This window comes from Mesoplodon mirus, assembly GCF_964341445.2.
Source record: "Mesoplodon mirus genome assembly, chromosome: X".
In the NCBI taxonomy this organism is placed as follows: Eukaryota; Metazoa; Chordata; class Mammalia; order Artiodactyla; family Ziphiidae; genus Mesoplodon; species Mesoplodon mirus.
The window spans coordinates 14,268,376-14,291,481 of record NC_138981.1 but is presented as its reverse complement, the minus strand read 5'-3'; the positions used below and the strand labels follow the sequence as shown (position 1 = coordinate 14,291,481).

General features: G+C 43.4%; 1 protein-coding gene across 4 annotated transcripts in view; it reads left to right on the top strand.

The window, feature by feature from the left end:
* Positions 1 to 22,311, top strand: part of ASB9 (ankyrin repeat and SOCS box containing 9) — a 46,947-nt gene extending 24,636 nt beyond the window's left edge. Inside the window, exons 7-8 of one of the 4 annotated variants that reach the window (XR_014292469.1) lie at positions 15,612 to 15,763; positions 22,288 to 22,311. Coding sequence is in view for 2 of the 4 variants with exons in the window: in XM_082609710.1 (XP_082465836.1) it covers positions 5,995 to 6,119 (125 nt within the window). In the remaining 2 variants the exon portion in view is untranslated. Of the gene's footprint in view, positions 1 to 5,994; positions 6,211 to 15,611; positions 16,137 to 22,287 lie in introns of those variants that run through there. The other 3 variants (XM_082609711.1, XM_082609710.1, XM_082609712.1) reach the window with 3 other exon arrangements.
* Positions 22,312 to 23,106: the final 795 nt, after the last annotated feature.

Genomic DNA, 23,106 nt, shown 5'->3' with positions numbered 1-23,106 from the left:
ATACCGTTTTAAAATGTTAAAGTTACCTAAGACATGCTGTATTTTAAAAAAAATTTTATTGGGGTATAGTTGATTTACAATGTTGCATTAGTTTCAGGTGTACGACATGCTTTATTTTTTAAAAATTTATTTTATTGAAGTGTAGCTGATTTATAATGTTACGTTTATTTCTGCTGTACAGCAGAGTGATTCACTTATACATATACACTCTTTTTCGTATTCTTTTCCGTTATGGTTTATCACAGGATACTGAATATAGTTCCGTGTGCTCTACAGTAGGACCTTGTTTATCTGTTCTATATATACTAGTTTACATCTGCTAACCCCAAACTCCCAATCCATCCCTCCCCCACCCCCCCTCCCCCTTGGCAACCACAAGGCTGTTCTCTATGCCTGTGCGTCTGTTTGTGTTTCGTAGATAAGTTCACTTGTGTCATATTTTAGATTCCACATGTAAGTGATGTAATAGGGTATTTGTAAGTCATGCTTTAGAGAGATGCAGCAGAAGCGTCTTTGGGGTTGTACAATGCCCCAGGATGTCTTACTGCAGTACAGATAGGCTGAACTACTGGGCATTTGGCTTCTGGGATGGGGGGTAAGAATGCAACTCACTGAGTATTACATGGTATTACTTTCATGATGCACAGCAATCAGGAGACGTTTACTATTGGGTTGGCCAAAAAGTTTGTTCGGGTTTTCCGTGCCATCTTATGGAAAAATCCGGATGAACTTTTTGGCCAATCCAATATAATACATTAATCAACACTGAGTCCACACTCCTCTATTAATAAAAACTGACACTCCTGACCCAAACCACTAAACACTGGGGTTGAGCAGTGTGCAAGGGGGTAGGGGCACTTCCCTGGGCTGAGAGGTCACGGGTGGGCTGGGATGGGGAGAAGAGACCTAAGACTGCATTCTTACTTGTCCCTAGAGGTGGAGAGCAGCCAGCTGAGGACCTGCTTTTTTCTGCCGGAGTGCGGACTTTGTTGAGTCTTAGGGGTTGTGGGAGTTTGAAGCAGGCTTCCCTACCAGAAGGATTCTTTTTTTTTTAATTTCTATTTTTTTATTTGTTATTTTATTTTATTTATTTATTTTTGGCTGCATTGGGTCTTCGATGCTGAGCATGGGCTTTCTCTAGTTGCAGCGAGCCGGGGCTACTCTTTGTTGCGGTGCACGGGCTTCTCATTGCGGTGGCTTCTGTTGTTGTGGAGCATGGGCTCTAGGTGTGTGGGCTCAATAGTTGTGGCACGTGGGCTCTAGAGCGCAGGTTCAGTAGTTGTGGCGCACGGGCTTAGTTAGTTACTCCGTGGCATGTGGGATCTTCCCAGACCAGAGCTCGAACCCATATCCCCTGTACTGGCAGACGGATTCTTAACCACTGTGCCACCAGGGAAGTCCCAGAAGAATTCTGATGTCATGTAATCTGGTTATTTTCTCCCCACATGCTGAGAATTAGGGCTCTGGGCAGAATTGTAAAGTGGCCCCTGAATCCTTCTTCCTGCTACACCCACTGCCCCAGCGTACTTGTGGCCATAGCTTGCCTTGGGGCCCCCCAAACAAGGCCTGTGCTCCCCGAGCCGAGGCACAAGGAACAATCCAATAGAAACCCCTTTATGAGAAGCAGTGGGGTCACCCCCGGGCAACTCTGCCTGTACTTTGACAATTTCTTGTTTTCAAAAAATTGTATCTCTATAGACGGGGCCGATTTCTCCAGCAGGCACAGATGGCACAATGCGTGGGGTCCACTATGTTTTTAGGGGCCCACAGAAATGTTCTAATTTCTTTTAAAATCAGAAGGAAAAACAATGAATACAACTCAACCTGGGTTATATTCATCTTTATACTGGCACTTGTCCCTGACATTGTATCTAGCACATGTGATTAGTAACTTCCTTCAAAGTGCCTTAGTGAGAGGAGATTAAGTTCAGTTGCCCCACACTATGCCTTCTGCAGCTTGTTAATAAATGCTTTGAGCACACTGGGAAATCCTTCATTAATATACACCTTGAGTACACTGAACATATGTGGAAGGTGCCCTGAATTTCAACAGGGACCTTCTGAATGTGCTCTGAGGACCTGATTGAAAATATTTCCTTTCTTTCTTTCCTTGTATATATGTCTGTTTCTACCTCTCCTTGTTTTCCATCACCTGAGAAGTATGCAACCCAGTTTATCCTGTAGCTTGCAGTGATGCTATAGGAAACTGAAGCCAAATCCGGCCTCTGTACCCTGACACTGAATTAAATCTCAGAGACAGAGTTTTGGGTGAAGTAGAAGAGAATAGCTTTATTACTTTGCCAGGCGAAGGGGGACACAGCAGGCTAATGCCCTCAAAACTGTGTCCCGACCTGGAGGGGGTAGTGAGGAGTTTGATAGTAATGGTTCAGAGAGGGTGTGATCAGCTCGTGGACGTTCTTCTGATTGGTTGGTGGTGAAGTTGGAACCGTCTGGTTCCAGCTGGTCTGGGGTCTCCGTGCTTGTGGTCAGCATGCAGTTAACTTCTCCCACCTGGTGGGGGCTTCAGCATCTGCTAAACAGCTCAAAGATATTGTTATATGTGTCCCTTGAGGGGAACCAGGACCCTGCCTCAAGGCTGTACTGTTGTTTCTCTTGACCGTTGCTCCCTTGTCTCCGCATCCCCTCCCTTCCCTAATTAGCATTGGTTTGAACCTGCTTCTTGGAACTCAGGGAAGGTCAGGGAGGCTGAATGAACCCTATTTCCTGTAATCAAGAAATGGGGGGGGCTTCCCTGGTGGCGCAGTGGTTGAGAGTCCACCTGCTGATGCAGGGGACACGGGTTCGTGCCCCGGTCCGGGAAGATCCCACGTGCCGCGGAGCGGCTGGCCCCGTGAGCCATGGCTGCTGAGCCTGCGCGTCCGGAGCCTGTGCTCTGCAACGGGAGAGGCCACAACAGTGAGAGGCCCGCGTACCGCAAAAAAAAAAAAAGAAAGAAAGAAAAGAAATGGGGGACACGGAAGGGCTTTTGTGCCCTGGAGTCCCACAGGGTCCTGCTTGGTATCAAAGTTAGAGGCCACTGTACCCTTTTGGTTGCATTCTCAACCCTGGCCACACAATACAATGACCTGGGACACGTGTCTTTACAAAAATCAGATGCCCCGGCCCCACCTGACAGTAACTGAAGCAACATCCTTGGGGTGGAGTTTAAAGCCCTCCCCCGCCCCCAGTCAGGCTTGAGGGCTACTGCTTTATGGGATTCTTGAAGGTATACAGCTTTGCCTTTTAAAAAGTTTTTAATAACCAAAAGGGAATTCCCATTACAATTTAGTGCAGGGGCTGGGGATGGGAAATCATTTCCCATCTTTTAACCGTATGACAGGGTTTTTCAAGCTCAGCACTATATACATTTTGGGCCAGATGGGGGCCATCCTGTCCTGTGCACTGTAGGATGTTTAGCAGCATCCCTGTCATTCACCCACTAGATGGTAGTAGCAACACCCCCCCACAAGTTATGACAAACAAAATTAGCTCCAGACATTGCCAAGTGTCCCTAGGGAGCAAAATACTCGCCTCCCCCCTTGAGAATCACTGTCTTAAGATGTAAACACTTGGCTGGATCCCTATGCAAGGTTTGTGCTAGTTCACTTTTCACCTGTGAGTTGAAGCACTGGGCCAACTCTGAATGCAGAATATAAAAACAAATATGAAAAGACCTGTATGCACAAAACTATAAGACACTGATGAAAGAAATTAAAGATGATACAAACAGATTGAGAGATATACTGTGTTCTTGGAATGGAAGAATCAACATTGTGTAAACGACTATACTACCCAAAGCAATCTATAGATTCAGTGCGATCCCTATCAAACTGCCAATGGCATTTTCCACAGAACTAGAACAAAAATTTCACAATTTGGAAACAAAAAAGACCCCGAATAGCCAAAGCAATCTTGAGAAAGAAAAACGGAGCTGGAGGAATCAGGCTCCCGGACTTCACACTATACTACAAAGCTACAGTAGTCAAGACAGTATGGTACTGGCACAAAAACAGAAATATAGATCAATGGAACAGGATAGAAAGCCCAGAGATAAACCCACACGCATATGGTCACCTTATCTTTGCTAAAGGAGGCAAGAATATACAATGGAGAAAAGACAGCCTCTTCAGTAAGTGGTGCTGGGAAAACTGGACAGCTACATGTAAAAGAATGAAATTAGAACACTCCCTAACACCGTATACAAAAATAAACTCAAAATGGATTAAAGACCTAAATATAAGGCCAGATACTATCAAACTCTTAGAGGAAAACACAGGCAGAACACTCTATGACATAAATCACAGCAAGGTCCTTTTTGACCCACCTCCTAGAGAAATGGAAATAAAAACAAAAATAAACAAATGGGACCAAATGAAACTTAAAAGGTTTTGCACAGCAAAGGAAACCATAAACAAGATGAAAAGACAGCCCTCAGAATGGGAGAAAATATTTGTAAATGAAGCAACTGACAAAGGATTAATCTCCAAAATTTACAAGCAGCTCGTGCAGCTCAATATCAAAAAAACAAACAACCCAATCCAAAAATGGGCAGAAGAACTAAATAGACATGTCTCTAAAGAAGATATACAGACTGCCAACAAATACATGAAAGAATGCTCAACATCACTAATCATTAGAGAAATGCAAATCAAAACCACAATGAGGTATCACCTCACACTGGTCAGAATGGCCATCATCAAAAAATCTACAAACAATAAATGCTGGAGAGGGTGTGGAGAAAAGGGAACCCTCTTGCACTGCTGGTGGGAATGTAAATTGACACAGCCACTATGGAGAACAGTATGGAGGTTCCTTAAAAAACTACAAATAGAACTACCATACGACCCAGCAATCCCACTACTGGGCATATACCCTGAGAAAACCATAATTCAAAAAGAGTCATGCACCCCAGTGTTCACTGCAGCACTATTTACAATAGCCAGGACATGGAAGCAACCTAAGTGCCCATCGACAGATGAATGGATAAAGAAGATGTGGCACATATACACAATGGAATATTGCTCAGCCATAAAAGGAAATGAAATTCAGTTATTTGTAGTGAGGTGGATGGACCTAGAGTCTGTCATACAGAGTAAAGTAAGTCAGAAAGAGAAAAACAAATACCGTATGCTAACACCTATATATGAAATCTAAAAAAAACAAAAAACAAAAAGGTTCTGAAGCACCTAGGGGCAGGACAGGAATAAAGATGCAGTCGTAGAGAATGGACTTGAGGACATGGGGAGGGGGAAGGGTCAGTTGGGACGAAGTGAGAGAGTGGCATGGACATATATACACTACCAAACGTAAAATAGATAGCTAGTGGGAAGCAGCCGCATAGCACAGGGAGATCAACTTCGTGCTTTGTGACCACCTAGAGGGGTGGGATAGGGAGGGTGGGAGGGAGATGCAAGAGGGAGGGGATATGGGGATATATGTATATGTATAACTGATTCACTTTGTTATAAAGCAGAAACTAACACACCATTGTAAACTCCAATTAAACTCCAATAAAGATGTTAAAAACAAAACAAAACAAATATGACTTCAGGTAACATTTATGCTTCACTGATAGCTTCTTATATTTGAATATCTTAAAACTGCTAAATTATAAAAGTATTTGCATCCAGAAATATGACCTTATTTTTTTTTAAAGTAAAGATAAGGAAGGCATTAAACATGGATTTTCTTGTCATTGCTGGGAATTCCATACTTTTGTAATTCCAAAATTAGCTCCCATAAGCCTCCATTGGTGAGACTGAGCTTTGAAGGTCTTTGTTCTAAACCAAAACCTAGCAAACTCATTTCAATGAGATACCAGAAAAGAGAGAACATGGCCTAAAAATGCCTCCTACAAAAAGCAGAACATGGTCTTAAGCTGCACCATATTATTTCCTTATAATAGTGTCATAGCTTGTATGCTTTCAACGAAGGAAGGGAAAAGTCTTAGACCAGTGAAACCCATGGGTGACTTGTCTTATCATCTTTCTCCAGGGCCCCCTTCTTTGATGCAGTTATGCCGCCTTAGAATTTGGAAGTGCTTTGGGATCAAGCAGCATCATAAGATCACCGGACTCAGCCTCCCTGAGGAGCTGAAATGGTTTCTCCTCCACATTTAAATGTGTCAAGGGAATGGCATCACAAACAACAGACAAACGTTATCGAGTGTTGAGGCCACTGGGATTTTAAAATAAAGTCAGGTTTATTAGAGTTTGGCTAGTTTTTTTTTTTCAAGGAGATATTTATTTGTAAAGGAACATACTGGGTACTTTTGTGTCATTGGTTGGAGGGCATGAAAAATTCCACCATAGCCCTCCACCCCCTGCCGCCTGGAAAAGGGTGGCTAAGATAACAAGTATGGTGTTGATCGTGCCAAGCACTGAGCTGGGAACACTTTATGCTTCACCTAATTTAGCTCACAGCAACCCCACCAGGTGGGTACTATGCTCTCCCCTTCTCCAGGTGAGACCCTGAGACTCGGGGAAGTCAATTTGTCCCATTACCCCCAGTGAGGACAGGCAGCCAGATTTGAGTGTAGGTTTTCTATTGCTAACCTGGGGACTTGTGTGGGAGACAGAAGTTTCCAGTATCACTCTCCTGGCTCCATCTCTGCTACAAGGGAAGGAAGATTAAAGAAGCAAGACATTTCTTTGACTACGTCTGACTCTATTTTTTTTAACCTTCCCTGTTCTTATGACAAGACCACCGCTGCCCCAGTATAGGATAGTGGGCAGTTCTTTCTCAACCAAATGTCCTATACATATCAGGCATCTTCTAGAACCATGCTGCTCAGTGCAATAGCTGCTAGCCCAGTGGTTCTCAACCAGGAGCGATTTTTCCCCTTAGGGGGTATTTGACAATGTCTGGAGACTTTTATGATTGTCACAACTGAGGGCGAGGGTACGCCTGGCCAGTGGATAGAGGCCAGGGCTGTTGCTAAATACCCTACAGTGCACAAGACAGCCACCACAGCAAAGCATGACCCAGCCCAAAATGTCAATAGTGCCAAGGTTGAGAAACCCTACACCAGCCGTATGTGGCTATTTTAAAAATGTAAATTAATTAAAATTAGATACAGTTAAAAATCCAGTTCCTCAGAATCATGAGCCACATTTCAGATGTTTAATAACCACACATGGCCAGTGACTACTGTATTGGACAGCACAGACATGTATAGATCATCACAGAAAGTTCTGTTGTTCCATTGTTGCAGAAATTCCTATTTGACAGCACTCTTCAGATGCTTGAGAAATGTTTTTTTTTTTTTTTTTTTTTTTTGCGGTACACGGGCGTCTCATTGTTGTGGCCTCTCTCATTGTGGAGCACAGGCTCCGGACGCACAGGCTCAGCGACCATGGCTCACGGGCCCAGCCGCTCCACGGCATGTGGGATCTTCCCGGACCGGGGCACGAACCCATGTGCCCTGCATCGGCAGGCAGACTCTCAACCACTGCGCCACCAGGGAAGCCCTCGACAAATGGATTTTAACTGCCTTTCAGTTTCTGGTTTATATGAGACCTGTGATATAATTTAGTAATGATGGCTGTAGTTTGTCTTCTCTCTGAGACATGAATTTGGCGCTCCATTGGATCAAGAGAAAGTAAGAAAATGTTGTACCCGCTTAAGGCAAATACTTACCTGTAAGATGACATATGGCCTAGATGACCTGTAAAGATATTTCCTATGTAATTTGTGATTCTAAATTCAATTTGCTATATGAAAAAGAAGACTCCAGAATATTGTTCTAAAATGCCCAACTAGTCACCCAGAAGATGGCGCTGCTGGCACACAATCATTTAAGCTCCTCATAAATGACCCATTGTAAGATGGTTTACAACATAGGCTCTGGAAATTTCCATGCAGGGATGAAAAGTTTGTAGTGGTAAATTCCATTGACACTGGGTTTTCTTCTCTTCCAGTGTGCTCAGAAATTCAAATGTGAACTTATGTCACCTCCCTGCTTTTTTGTTTCTTTCTTTCTTGGTCTGATCATGTTTACGTTTTTAACTGCTCAGAATTTAGACAGAAAACGAACACCAACAGCATAGCGCTTGCTAGTTCAGTTAATTTCATTAGTTCATTTGTTCAGGACACATTTAGTGAGTGCCAGGCGCTCTTCTAGGCACCAGGGTAGCCACAGTGAAGGAGATAGGCAAAGGTACTGACTTTCTGGATCTCACACTCTAGTCGGAAGAATCATTTGCTAGGGAGTAAGGAGCTTAGGCATTTTGCTATAGTTTTCTTTTTGAAAACACTAGTTTTTGTTTGTTTGTTTTTAAAATAGCCTGGTTTCTCATAGAAAATGTATCAGACAGAATGTTGCTTATGTTAATCTTCTCTTGGCCAAATTCTCTGAGTTTAACCCAGGACTGTACAAAAGTACTAGAACAGCATTTTTCTTCTCAGATCTTCCAGCCAGTTAACCAATTTGCAAATCCATGTAATAGATGGTCATCTGCACAAATGGGAAAAATACCACCACCACCTGCCTCATTGCAACTTAGGAAAATTTCAAATTACTTCACTTAGCAGTGCTCAGAAAGAAAATTCTATTTAAATAGGAAGTCTATTTTTATGAGTCTAGATGTGGTTATATTTATAAGTGATATATACCTTTGAACGCTTTATCATCACGTTCTGGCACAGCCTCATAAATTCCATCATCAAAGCTGGTTCGGTGACATTTAATAGAACCCCACCTTTTTGAATGAGGGATGTAAATTTTCAGCATCGTGAAACCATCTTTTAAAAATGCGAATTACTTTGTCTGTTTTAAGAGTGCAAACTTCCCACATATTTCTTGTAGCCCAGTCTCATATGGTAAGTTTACTACATTCCCTTGGTTTTATCCAGTAGAAACACTGACCACTTGGTACAAGAAGAGGCCAGCGAAGGATGATTGATGTATCCTGCGTTTATACTGGGGCTAATTGACATGGTTTGATACTCCATGTTCCAGGCTGGAGTAGTTAGTCATTAAGCAGTCCCTCGGGCTCAGAAACAATGGAACGAGATGTGCTCTGCTGTCTGATCTGGCGCACGGGGTGGGGGTGGGCATTTACAATCTGAAGAAAGCCCAGCATTAGGGCTAGTGTAGAAGACCTGATCAGCAACAAAATCAGCTAAACAACAGCTCCCGTTTTGGAGGGCTTGCTAAGGGCTAGACCCCTCGCATCAGTGTTTTATAAGCCTTACCTTCCAACCTTCACAACTCTGGCATCCCCATTTTACAGATGGGGATGCACAGGGCGAAGGAATTTGCAAAAAGTCACAGGTGGTGAAGCCAGGGTTTAATGCAGAAGCCAGAGCTCTTAACCATTATACGCCCTGCCTTCTGTTTTCTTCAGTAAATCCCAGAGCTCTGGTTCCTGGGTCCTAAAGCCCTGCCTAGTTTCCCGGAAGTCCTTGGACGTGGAGGCGGAGCCACGTCCTTAGGTCAAAGGTCTCGGTATGAGGTCAGGAGGCTGTGCCGGGTGTAGATCGAGCATCACCCAACTCTTACCCCAGCCTCGGGAACCAGCCTGGGAGCCCCCAGACTTGCTGCGTCTTGAAGCAGGTGGGTCAGCCTTGCCCTGCAGTGATGCTGGTGAACAATGCCTTCCCGTGGGACCAAGCCCCGCGTGGCAAAGGAAGTTTTTTTCGAACTGAGAGTATTTGGTACTGATTTCATCAGCGAAAAATCGTTATCTGTAATGGGCAGGGTGGAGGGGAAGCTGTCTGGGCTTTGAACAACATCGTCTGGCTGTGCATTTGCGAGTTCTGCATGTTTTTTTTTTCTTGCTGTATTAGTGTTCTATTGCCGCATAACAAAGTATCACAAACTTAGTGACTTAAAGCAACATGAATTTATTATCTCATAGTTTCTGTAGGTCAGAGGTCCAGGCATGGCGTGACTGCATTCTCTGCTCAGGGACTCACAGGGCTGAAATCAAGGTGTTGGCTAAGGCCACAGTTCTCATCCAGGGCTCAGGGGTCTTCCTCCAAGATGACTGGCTGTTGGTAGAATTCAGTACCTTGCACCTGTGGGACTCAGGTCCCTGTTTTCATGCCTGCTAGCTGTCAGCTCAGGACTGCTCAGTATCTAGAGACCACCCACATTTCCTTGCCATGTGGTCCCCTCTGTAGGAAGTTCACAGCATGGATTCTGGCTTTCTTCTAGGCCGTGGAGTGCATCTCCCTGCATTCCTATTCTGTGACCAGCTGGAGGAAACTCTCTGCTTCTAAAGGGCCCACCTGATGAGGTCAGGCCTACCTGGTTAATCTCCTGATTTGGGACCTTAATTACACCTGAAAAATCCCTTCAAATGAGCACCTAGATAAGTGTTTAATTTAGTAACTAGCAGAAGGAGTGTGTACACCAGGGGCCCAGAATCTTGGGGGCCATTTCAGAATTCTGCCTACCATACCTACTAATGGCTAATAACCATCAATGTTGTTTCAATTTATCTGAGGTCCGATATATAATCACATGATGATGGTTTTTGTTATATAATCATACATGTATATAGTGCTTACTCTATATGAGGCATGGCTCTAAGAATTTCACAAACATCAAGTCATTTAATACTTATAATAATCCTGTGATATACATTTTATAGCTAAGGAGACAGCCACAGAGAGGTCAGGTAACTTCCCCCAGGTCATACAGGACTGTCAGGGACCACATAATTCCTTTAATCACATCAAGCCTAGATCAACAAGTTTGGCAATGATGAAGGAAGGGCTAGGTGAGGCCAGGAAGTGGGACTTCTCAGCCTTGCCTCCATTCCCTCTGGAGCCTGCTCGCTAAGTACAAGGTCACTGGCATGCCTGCCTGTGGGTGAGGTGGGGGAGTGCGGCTCTCCCTTGTACTGGCTGTCACGATGCTTCTGTAAATCTAAGTATGTTGTGGACTGAATGTGTCCCACCAAAATTCATATGTTGAAATCCTAACCCCCAATGTGATGGTATTTGAGGTGGTGTCTTTGGGAGGTGATTAGGTCATAAAGATAGGGCCCTCATGATGGGATTAGTGCCCTTATAATGGAGACCCCAGAGCATTCTATTGCCTCTTCCACCATGTGAGGACACAGTGAGAAGATGGCCATCTAAGAGCCAAAAGCTGGTCCTCACCAGACACCACATCTCCTGCCGCCTTGATCTTAGACTTCCCAGCCTCCAGAAGTGTGAGGAATAAATACTCGTTGTTTAAGCTGCCCAGGCTATGGTGTTTTTGTGATGGCAGCTTGAATGGGACCAAGACAAGGAAGGACAGTTTCAACTCGGCAGATGTTTTACAGGAGACTTCACTACTGTTTATAGAAACCAGAAGAGAAACCAAGTAACATGCTTATAACATGCAGCTATGTTTGCTACTGGTCCACCTCCTGGCCCCTGGCCAACTTCCCTCAGGCAGAGGACATTGGTCCTTCCCTCTCCCAACTTCCCTTCAGCACTTACCTGTGATGTCTCCTCCACACCCAGGAGCGTGAAGCCCAGAGACGGGCAGGAGCCTCCAGGTCTGCCTCCTGCTCAAGGCCCACCTTGCATACTCTAGTTTCCCGTCTGATTCCTTGGGGATGTCACAGGAAGTCTCTTCTATCAGATGGCCCAGCAGCCCCCAAATGCCAGGGGCACTCACCATCAGAGGCAGGATAAGGGGGACTTCTGTTGGATGTAACCTGGAGGCTTGTTTTGGTGAGTTGGGAACAGAAGCTTCCAAGCCTTCCTGTGTCTTTCTCTGGTCCCACCCTTCAGAGTGTGTGGGTTGAGGAAGTTGCGCTCCGGTTTGGCTTCCGCCTCGGACTTGTCTTGACGAGGAATGCGGCAGGCATTCTTGGCACGCTCTCCTCAGTACAGAAAAGGGCCCAACCTTCACGCCATATCCCCCATGATGTGCTGGAGGAGAACGTCCTCCTGTCTGATACACCCTACGAGACCTTTGGACTCCTTCAAGTGTGTAAATTCTCACTGATTTGCCAAGATTGATTTTCTACCCTTTATTTCACAAAATCCATTGTGAGGCCGAAGCAAGTAAAATTGATTTCCCCTCACTTTCCTCCCCACCCAAGGTCTCTTTGCTCACTCCAGGCGATATGAGATTTTTTTTCAACTTTCTATGCCCTTTTGAAAAGCTTTTTCTTTTTTAAAGTACAGTGAAATCAGGTGGTTCTACAGGCCTGTGTGGGAATTTTAATGTGATGTTTTAAGTGTTTAAGCTTCATTGGCTTAGAAGATACCTCTGTTGGAAGATACTTCTGTTAGAAGATAACTCTGCTGGATGCCTGAGTATTTACGTTGTAAACATTGGGCTAGGACCATGAAAACTGGGGACGGTAGCATCCTGCTTTTTGTCCATTTCACATGTTGTGTGTTTGACTTAAGAATGCACTTCAGAAAGCCTCAGGTGGAAATTTCTTCCACTGAGTTGCATTGTACAGACTCAAATGTAGTGGGTCTGTGTTTTACCCTTCTACATAGGATATAAGAAATGTCCCATTTCTTTGAATTCTCAAGTGAATTGGTTCCAAACCACTATCATCCTGGCTGGAAATTCAGCATCAGTCATATTATGGACCCCACTGAAGGGTTAAGCAGAGATCTCAAGCGTCTTATGGTACCCGGAACACGCAAGGAGGACCTCCTGGTCTTAGGTCGAGGTGGGCGCTGATGATGTTTGTTGTCCAGTCCCACGTGGTTTCTTGGATACAGGAGGCTCTGTGGCAACCACGTGACCTAATGCTCAGATGGAGGCTGGGAGCCCTGGTGCCTGAGAGCCAGCCTCCCTCAAGATACCCTGTAGCAATTCTCTCTTAACGCTGTGCCACTTCTCCAAGCTGTTGTGTGGGAAGAGGGCATGAGCACACACTTCTGGCACCCACCCCCAAACCACAGTCCCCTTTCAGTCTTGGGGGAATTAACGTCTCCCCGTGTTAACAGATTCCACCCTAGGTCTCCAGGTGTTCTCTGCCTTCAAGCTCTGGGAAAACTTAACATGATCCCCTCAGTGAGTTTCAGAAATGCAAGCCAGGAAAGTGGGCACGTAGCACAAAAGGTGCCTCCCTTTAGGGAACCCCAGCCTCCAATCCCGAATTATAAATGTTCGTGAGCCCAGGGAAGTCCAGGCTCAGGTAGTTGCTGTTATTCCAATGAAACAGGAAGAGTGAGTAGGAGGAGGCGACTTGGTAGGTGAGAGGGTGGAAAAGATGTGAAGTGATTGTCTCCAAGGGTGGAAAAGTTAACTGTACCGGAGAACCATGGTAGGATAGTTGGGTATGCAGAGTACCCACCTGAGATCTGTCGTCATGATTGTGTTTCTCCTCCAGCCACGCTCAGCGCTCAGGTGCCGCCCTGGCATGGGTGAAGTGCTGGGAAAGAGGGCCAAGGGAGTTAAGAGGAGTACGCACACAGTGTTCACTGCAGCACTATTTACAATAGCCAGGACGTGGAAGCAACCTAAGTGTCCATCGACAGAGGAATGGATAAAGAAGATGTGGTACATCTATACAATGGAACATTCTTCAGCCATAAAAAGAAACGAAATTGAGTTATTTGTAGTGAGGTGGATGGACCTAGAGTCTGTCATACAGAGTGAAGTAAGTCAGAAAGAGAAAAACAAATACCGTATGCTGTTTAGATTCCACATATATGTGGAATCTAAAAAAAATGGTTCTGAAGAACCTAGGGGCAGGACACAAATAAAGATGCAGACGTAGAGAATGGACTTGAGGACATGGGGAGGGGGAAGGGTAAGCTGGGACAAAGTGAGAGAGTGGCATGGACATATACACTACCAAACGTAAAATAGATAGCTAGTGGGAAGCAGCCGCATAGCACAGGGAGATCAGCTCGGTGCTTTGTGACCACCTGGAGGGGTGGGATAGGGAGGGTGGGAGGGAGACGTAAGAGGGAGGAGATATAGGGATATATGTTTATGTATAGCTGATTCACTTTGTTACACAGCAGCAACTAACCCAACATTGTAAAGCAATTATACTCCAATAAAGATGTTAAAAAAAAAAGGAGTACACAGTGGTATGGTTGCTGTCTAAACTGGGCAAGGAGGGATAGGAGGACGGGGCTGGTAGACAGTAAAAAAAAGTGGTACGGCCAGTGGGTTGGAAGTCCCAGTGACCTCAGTGAGTCAAAGAGCTATTGGTATCTAGAGCAAGAGGGATTGATTGTTAGTGAGAGGCTGGAAATCAAGATTTTGGAGGTAGTTTGGTTATTGGAGATGACAGACCTATGAAAAAGTGAGTGCATTAAGTGGGTGGGTTAAGGAAAAGATCATTGGAACTGAAGGCTGCAAGGAACAGAGAAGTGAGGACATAGGGTGAATTACCTTCTCCATGAGCGGGAAAATTGCCAAGAACAATGACAAGCATAAAAGGTTAAGAGGGAGACAGAGAGCCAGGTCTAAAAACCAGACGTTTGTTGGTGACCGTAACGAGGAGGGCTGGGGGGTTGTATCCTCTGGTGATATTCCCTTAAAAGGAGTTAAAGGTTTGAGGGAGGAGGAATAGAAATGATCTAGAACAGAGGTTGGCAAAGAATGGTTAGCAGACCCAATCCATCTTGCCTCCTGTTTTTGTAAATAAAGTTTTCTTGGAACAGAGTGACACCCATTCATTTACATATTCTCAATGTCTGCTTTGGCACTACGTCAAAGTTGAGTAGTTGTGACAGATGCCATAGGCCCGCAAAGCCTAATTTACTTACTGTCTGGTCCTTCACGGAAAAAAGCTTGCCGACCCCTGAACTCGAATTAGCAGTGAAGAATATTAACCTCACAGTGAAAAGAAAGCAGAATTAATATCACAGCAACTTATCTTGCCATACACATGTCAAATCTTTCTGTTCCTTTCAGTTTGGGTCTGCTCTCGGTCACCAGATCAAACATTTTGACTCAATAGATATTTTTTTTTCCACAGTGAAATCAACCCATTGGGTGGTTGAAATGACAGAATGACTGGCCACTTTAACTTTGCACGTGGATATATTTTTCCATGTAAGCCAGAGCCAGCGTACATGATTATAATGTATGAAATGTACGGAGGTAAATTTCATCAGGTTGCAAATCCAGATTGCCAATTATTCAAACATAAACCGCAGGCTATAGCACTACCCTATGGCTTGTTAGCGTACTGAGTAAAGATGCTAGTGGACCTGGCTTCCACCACCAATTTCCTGTTCTAGCTTACCTTGTTCCTTGCTATTAGTCTTAAGAATGGGAAACTGTCCTGCGTGGCTTTGCCCAGTGTAATGAGACAGGCAAGCGTAGCATTCCTAGAATGGTCGATCTGAGGTTTGCCAGGGGTCACTCACATTCCTTCTCTGGAAAGTTGAAATCAAGCAAAACAAAGACTCAGAGAATGGTCAACTGTGTCAAGTAAATGGTGGGGCACTGGAGTAAATATTCATGTGTGCCTATTGTTAAGCTTCTTGAAATTATCTTTTTTCTTCCTTCTCTTTCTGGAAACTGAAATCTATACAGCTTCTTCTTCCATGAGATCTTTGTCCTTTCACTGAAACTAGCTTGAGTAGATTCTATTCCTTAGAACCAAATGATTACTGAAACAGTCTGAGTGCCAGATTCTTGGTCATAAGGGGGTCCATTGTCTTGTCTCTTTTAGGATTAAGATGTGTTCCCCAGGTCGGTCGTCCTCTGTACCCTTTGTCATAAGGAGAAAACAATATGGAGGGAGCAGCTCAAATGCACGTCAGTCTTTACCCTTGGGAAGACCATCAACAAACAGCACTAACCTAACGGAAGCTGAGTCAGAAGGTACACTTTCTGTAACAGATACACTTTTCTCGTCTTACTAGGAAGGACTGACACTTGAATAGCAAGAGCCACTGGGGTTATTTGCCACCCGAAGATAGCCTAGGGATACTCGCAGACAAAGCTAAGAGTGATCATTTGAGGTGCACATGGTTTCCTCGGAAGGTTTTTATTAACTAGAACATCACCTTGGTTGTTTTCCTCCCTACATTTTCCAGAACTGACATTAACCGTGGTGTTTGTAGAAACGTATTTCAGATGTGGTTGTATCAGTTATGCTCTGAACCTGTCAAACTGCAGTGATGGAAAAAAGTTAAAAAAAAAATTCCTCCAGAGCCCCTAGCTACTGGCAGTTACTGATGGAAACAGGCCCTGTTGCGCCCTTTGGCTTATTAATAAGTTCTTCTGATCCAATCACTTCCTATGTTAGTTGGGTTTAGTGAAAATGTATTCTGCTGTTTGGGGATTTAGCAGCAGAAGAGAGGAAGAACGAAGCATGTGTACTAGTACCAGCTACTATGAAAACACTACCCCAGAGTTGTGGAAAGCTTTTGATCAGTGAAAATCCTGATGTCTCAGATTCCAAGGCTCTAAGCGGACTCTCTTTTCCACGCCTGATCAGTGATGACTCTTTTCCCTGTGATGAATGAATAAGCAGCTCTCTGTCTTTAGTTCAATAAACTGTGGATGGAAGGCAGCCGTCCTACTAGGCATCCCCCACCATGGTAGTGATGCCAGATTGGTTGTTCAGTGAGGCTGGTAGATAGTTTCCTGATGCTGTGGGTTTCTGTGTCTCATGGGATTTCCACTCTAGGTCCGGATTGGAGACAGCTACTTTATTTTTATTTATTTGTTTATTTTTTAGCATCATGGATTTTATATTCCCTAAGTTTTTTATTTTTATTTTAAAAAATTTTTTATTGAAGTATAGTTGATTTACAATACTGTGTTAGTTTCAGGTGTACAGCAAAGTGAGTCAGTTACACATATGCATATGTCCACTCTTTTTTAGATTCTTTTCCCATATAGGTCATTAACAGAGTACTGAGTCGAGTTCCCTGTGCTATAGGGTAGGTCCTTATTAGTTATCTATTTTATATATACTAGTGTGTATATGTCAATCCCAATCTTCCAATTTATCCCTCCCCTCTCCCCTCTGGTAACCATAAGTTTGTTTGCTACATCTGTAGAGACAGCTACTTTAGAAGGGAGAAAAACTTTAGTTTGAGGTGAGACTTCCAACTCTAGCATGCTCGAAGAAGTCATCCAAACAAATGACTTTTCCTGTAAACTTTCATCATCTTAGGTTTGTCATAGTGAGCAAAGGGCCGTCTTTAAGTGGAGAGTCGTGCCATAATGAGCTTCTCTGAATAAGTCGGTTAGTCATGAAAAGAATGACTCAGAAATTAGTTAGGAAGCTTGTTTTCATCTGATGTGGGCTAACAGGACAATATTGGACTTTTGGCTGCTCTCTGTTTAGAGGAGCCCTTCAGCAAACGCTTTACCTGACCTAGTGGAGGCAACATAATGACAATAGCTTATTTTTTTAAAAAATTTGTTTGGTTGAAGTAGAGTTGATTGACAATGTTGTGTTAGTTTCTGCTGTACAGCAAAGTGATTCAGTTACACACATATACGCATTCTTTTTTATGTTCCTTTCCATTATGGTTTATCATAGGATTTTGAATATAGTTCCCTGTGCTATAGAGTAAGACCTTGTTGTTTATCCATTCTCTATATAATAGTTTGCGTGTGCTAACCCCAAACTCCCAATCCATCCCTCCCCCACGCCCTTCCCCTTTGGTAACCATTAGTTTGTTTTCTGTTTCTGTGAGCCTGTTTCTCTTTTGTAAATAAATTCATTTGTACTATTTTTTTAGATTCCATGTATAAGTGATATCATATGGTATTTGTCTTTCTCTCTCTGACTTACTTCACTTAGTATGATAATCTGTAGGTCCATCCATGTTGCTGCAAATGGCATTATTTCATTCTTTTTTACAGTTGAGTAGTATTCCATTCCGTATATATATACAATGGAATATTGTAGATATGGTAGAGAAGATATGGTATATAGATATATCTTCTTTTTAAAAAATTATTTTATTTTATTTATTTATAATTTTTGGCTGCGTTGGGTCTTCGTTGCTGCATGTGGGCTTTCTCTAGTTGCGGTGACCAGGGTCTACTCTTTGTCACGGTGAGCGGGCTTCTCATTGCAGTGGCTTCTCTTGTTGCGGAGGCACGGGCTCTAGGTGCACAGGCTTCAGTAGTTGTGGCTCACAGGCTCTAGAGCGCAGACTCAGTAGTTGTGGCGCACGGGCTTAGTTGCTCCATGGCGTGTAGGATCTTCCCAGACCAGGGCTTGAACCCGTGTCCCCTGCGTTGGCAGGCGGATTCTTAACCACTGTGCCACCAGGGAAGTCCCCTTCAGTTCATTCTTTTATTCATCAAATAATAAATGCAGATGCTGTGCTATGGTCCAGAGATACTGCAGTAAAAAAAAAAAAAATTGGACCAGAAACCCTACCCTCATGGAGTCCCCCAGCGAGAGGACTGTAAAAAAATAATACTAAAGGAACAGTCAATGAATATGTTACTGTGATAAACACAGTCAATAAGTAAAATATATAGTATGTCAGATGATGCTAAGTGCCATGAAGACAGGAAAACCAGGCAAGCAGGAGGGAGAGTCATGATCAGAATTACGCACTAATGGTGACAGTTCAACAGGGTTTGACTGCTGAAGAGGACCCGTAGGAACTTCAGTGAAATGCTTACACATCTGGAGTTTATTACAGGAGAAGAATATCCACTAGAGAAAGAGCATTCATAATGATCTATTGTCCTCTGTCTGTAAGGGCTGTGGCACGATACACTCTTGCTTTCTGATCAGGAGCCATAGATGTGTACATGGCACTCCTGGGAATCAGGGAACCCAAAATGGAGTCTTGGCTGGAGTTATTCATATTTTGCTGGTTCCCTACGCATATTTCTGCTGTGTAACCAGCTTTAACAACAGAGACTTCTGAGGGTCTCACCCTGACCAGGCGCAGATCATTAGTCTGTCTATTGTCAATAAACAGTGCTGACAAGCTGGTACAAACGTTCCCAAAGTCCTTGAACCCATGGTCACACAGCAGTATGATTAATTAATAGGTTTTATGCCTTGGCCAGGGGTCAGTGCCATACAGATGCATTTCTTATTTCAAAAGAACAGCTTAGGCCAGTTATAGGCATGCTGCAATTAACTCTCATAGCACAGATTGCAATTCTTTTTTTCAAAAATTGAACTCTAGTTGATTTTATAGTATTGTGTTAGTTTCAAGTGTACAGCAAAGTGATTCAGATAAATCTATCTATATGTCTATATCCATATATATATTCTTTTTCACATTCTTTTCCATCATAGGTTATTACATAAGGGATAAATTAGGAGTTTAAGATTAACAGATACACACTACTATATATATAGTAGTTAAAGACTGTACAGCACAGGGAAATATATAACTAAATTCAGTATCTTGTAAGAATCTATAACAGACTGCAATTCTAAATATTAAGTCAGGGAGGGCTTAACTGACAGCATGACATTTAAGCCAAAATCTCAGGGTGGTGACAGAAGCAGCTATGTAGAAATCCGAAGGCAGCTCCCCGCACCGCCCCTGGCAGGGAGATCAGCAAATGCCAAGGCCCTGGGGCAGGATTGTATTCAGGGAAATGCAAAGGGGTCTCTGAGGTCAAGGCTGAATAAATGATGGGGAAAAACTTAGTAGATGATCTCAAAGAGGTAAGGAGCAGATACCGGGTGGAAATCTGAATCATGTTGCCTTTGAAATGTTTCTGGACTTTGCCTTGTTTTTCCCTTCATGTTGCAATGGACTCTGTCAGTCCATTAGAACAGGAATTCTTTTTTTGTTTTTAAGAGATTTTGATGTGGACCATTTTTAAAGTCTTTATTGAACTTGTTACAACATTGCTTCTGTTCTGTGTTTTGGTTTTTTGGCCCTGAGGCATGTGGGATTTTAGCTCCCTGACCAGGGATCGAAACCGCACTCCCTGCATTGGAAGGCGAAGTCTTAACCACCGGACCACCAGGGAAGTCCCCAGAACAGGAATTCTTAACCTAGGAGTCTCTGGATAGAATTCAAGAGGCCTGTAAATTTGAATTTTAAAAAATCTGTATTTTCATTAACCTCTAACTGAAGTTGAGCATTTCTTTCAATTAAGGATTCAGGCATATATGTATATGTATAACTGAATCCCTTTGCTGTACACCTGAAACTAACACAACATTGTAAATCAACTATACTCTAATATAAAATAAGATAAAATGTCAAGTAAAAGGTCAGCACTGAATGAAAACAAACAAACAAACAAACCAGGCAACCGGAGTAGTATTTGCAGTACTTGTTAACCCTGCTATCCATAGATCTCACAGATATTTTTGTATCACACTGTAGTTCTTGCAAATATTCTGAAATACCTTTTCTGTTCCTCACTTTTCTGAAATTCCTGTAGTTATTAACCTGCTGCTAGATTGCGCATGACCACGATCTTCCTGTCTCTTGATTATTTTCATAACTGGAGTTGAACTCAGAAAGTTCTAAGGGAGTAGATTTGAAAGTTGCTAAGAGAGCATATCTCAAAAGTTCTCACCACAAGAAAAATTCTGTAACTACGTATGATGATGAGTGTTACCTAGATTGGTAGTGGTGATCATTTTGCAATATATACAAATATGGAATCATTCTGTTGTACACTGGAAACTAATATAAGGTTATACGTCAAGTACACCTCAATTAAAAAAAAAAATACCCAGCAGCACCACCACCAAAACAAAGCCAAACAAACAAAACAAACCGCTCTGGAGAATTCTGATGTCTTTGAGAGAAGGTTATCTGCGCCTTGTAAAATGAGCTGTGGAAGTTTAATTCCATTTGTAACAATGTGCCTCTATGGATTGACTTTTCAGTACTGGTAACCGTTAAAACAAACAAAAAGGATGTGTGTCATGTTGATTAGATATCCAAAAAGATGGGCCCCCAGCCTTATCAAAGACTACTCCACAGTCCAGTGTTTTCTTTTTCTGAAACTAAGCGACAATAGCCTTCACACAAAAACGTCTTCCAAAAAATCCTGTAACTTGCGTGTATGTGCTGTAGCGTTATTGTATTTGTTCTTATTTAGGGCGATGACAGAGAAGCACTTAACTTACATGTCATAAATTGATTCATTTTCTTTATTTTGTAAGGTTCATTGAGGTAGACTTTACATATAATTGATAGAACTTTACTAGCTGCAAAAAATAAAAAATGAGCTCAGCAAGAACATTTGCTATTAGCTGTTCCAAACAGATATGCGAGGTCTCCAGGATAACAGCTGGTATCTTGAGAAATTGAATTTTCCAGTGCCAGGTAAGGTTGATGAGGTATTATCTCCTGAATGGAATATATCATATAAGGTTTGACAAGCTTGAATTAATACCTAATGTTCTCGAAAGGGGTGGGAAATGATTGGAGGGCAATCAGGGAGCGTTCCCAAAGAGGCCACAGGCAACGTGAAAGCAGAAAAATCGGAAAATGCACCCCATTAGCAGGTCACGAATGGACTGGCATCGGGCACGTTATTGCTGAGGGTAAAATGAAAGCTTAAGGAGATGCGTGAACACAACAGGGAACCAGCACCTCTGCTGATTTTCGCTTCTCAGGTAACCAGAGATTTGTTTATAGGGCTTGGCTATTCAGAAATGCTTTTGGCTGAAGCCTCCACTTAAAGAAAGAGAAAAGGGCTTCCCTGGTGGCGCAGTGGTTGAGAGTCCGCCTGCCGATGCGGGGGACGTGGGTTCGTGCCCCGGTCCGGGAAGATCCCACATGCCGCAGAACGGCTGGGCCCGTGAGCTGTGGCCGCTGAGCCTGCGCGTCCGGAGCCTGTGCTCTGCTCAGCCGTACCCTCTGGGCTGAGAAATATGCATCCCTCACGTTCTGTTTCAGTTATTGATCTGGGTTCTAACCGCATCTGGCAATCATCTAAATTCAGTGCTGACATCCAACATCTAATCCAGCAGCCCTTCCTCCATCCTTTGCAGTGCAGTAGAATCTTCTGGAGTCCTCTTGGGTTCGCTGACTTCTTGGGCCTGTGGGTGTCCTCAATTGGGGGGGTATTTAGGCCCTTCCCAGGGGACATTTGACAATGTGTGGAGATACTTACTGCCATCTAGTGGGTAGAGGCTGATGATACTGCTAAACATTCTGCAGTGTTCAGGACAGCACTCAACCACAAGGAACCCTGGCCTAGAACGTGAGCAGCCGTAGAGAAGGGTGCACAGAACTGCCTGGTAGTGTCAGGCTTGCAGAGATGAGGGTCTCGAAGGAGGACCAAAGTGGCCAGGGAAGGAAGGGAAGGAAGGGTATACCATTTTGTCTGTTCTGACACATTTTCCAAACACGACTCTGCTTTGGACTTAAGATTGCTTCATGGAAACTACTCATTTCTCTCCTGTTTTCATCTTTCCTGTGAATAAAAAGGGGCAGCCAGGATCAGGGAAGGCTAACAAGGCTCTGGCACCACCCAGGAAAGCGTCCACACTTGGAACTCCTTTGTTCAGTTATCTTATGCTAAAATATTGATATACTATCACCAAATATTGATCTGTCATATATCAATCATAATATATTGTGCATATGTCATCCTCCTAATTAATATTATTTTTAGCTCTTATCCAAATAAAGAACTTGAATGCAGTCATAACTCACACGGTGGAGCGACTGGGTGATAAATGTTTTTTTTTTTTTAACATCTTTATTGGAGTATAATTGCTTTACAATGGTGTGTTAGTTTCTGCTTTATAACAAAGTGAATCAGCTATACGTATACATGTATCCCCATATCCCCTCCCTCTTGCATCTCCCTCCCACCCTCCCTGTCCCACCCCTCTAGGTGGTCACAAAGCACCGAGCTGATCTCCCTGTGCTATGCGGCTGCTTCCCACTAGCTATCTATTTTACATTTGGTAGTGTTTATATGTCCATGCCACTCTCTCACTTTGTCCCAGCTTACCCTTGCCCCTCCCCATATCCTCAAGTCCATTCTCTACATCTGCGTCTTTATTCCTGTCCTGCCCCTAGATTCTTCAGAACCATGTTTTTTTTTTTTTTTTGGATTCCATATATATGTGTTAGCATAAGATATTTGTTTTTCTCTTTCTGATTTACTTCACTCTGTATGACAGACTCTAGGTCCATCCACCTCACTACAAATAACTCAAAAAAAAAAAAGAAGATGTGGTACATATATACGATGGAGTACTGCTCAGCCATGAAAAGGAATGAATTTGGGTCATTTGT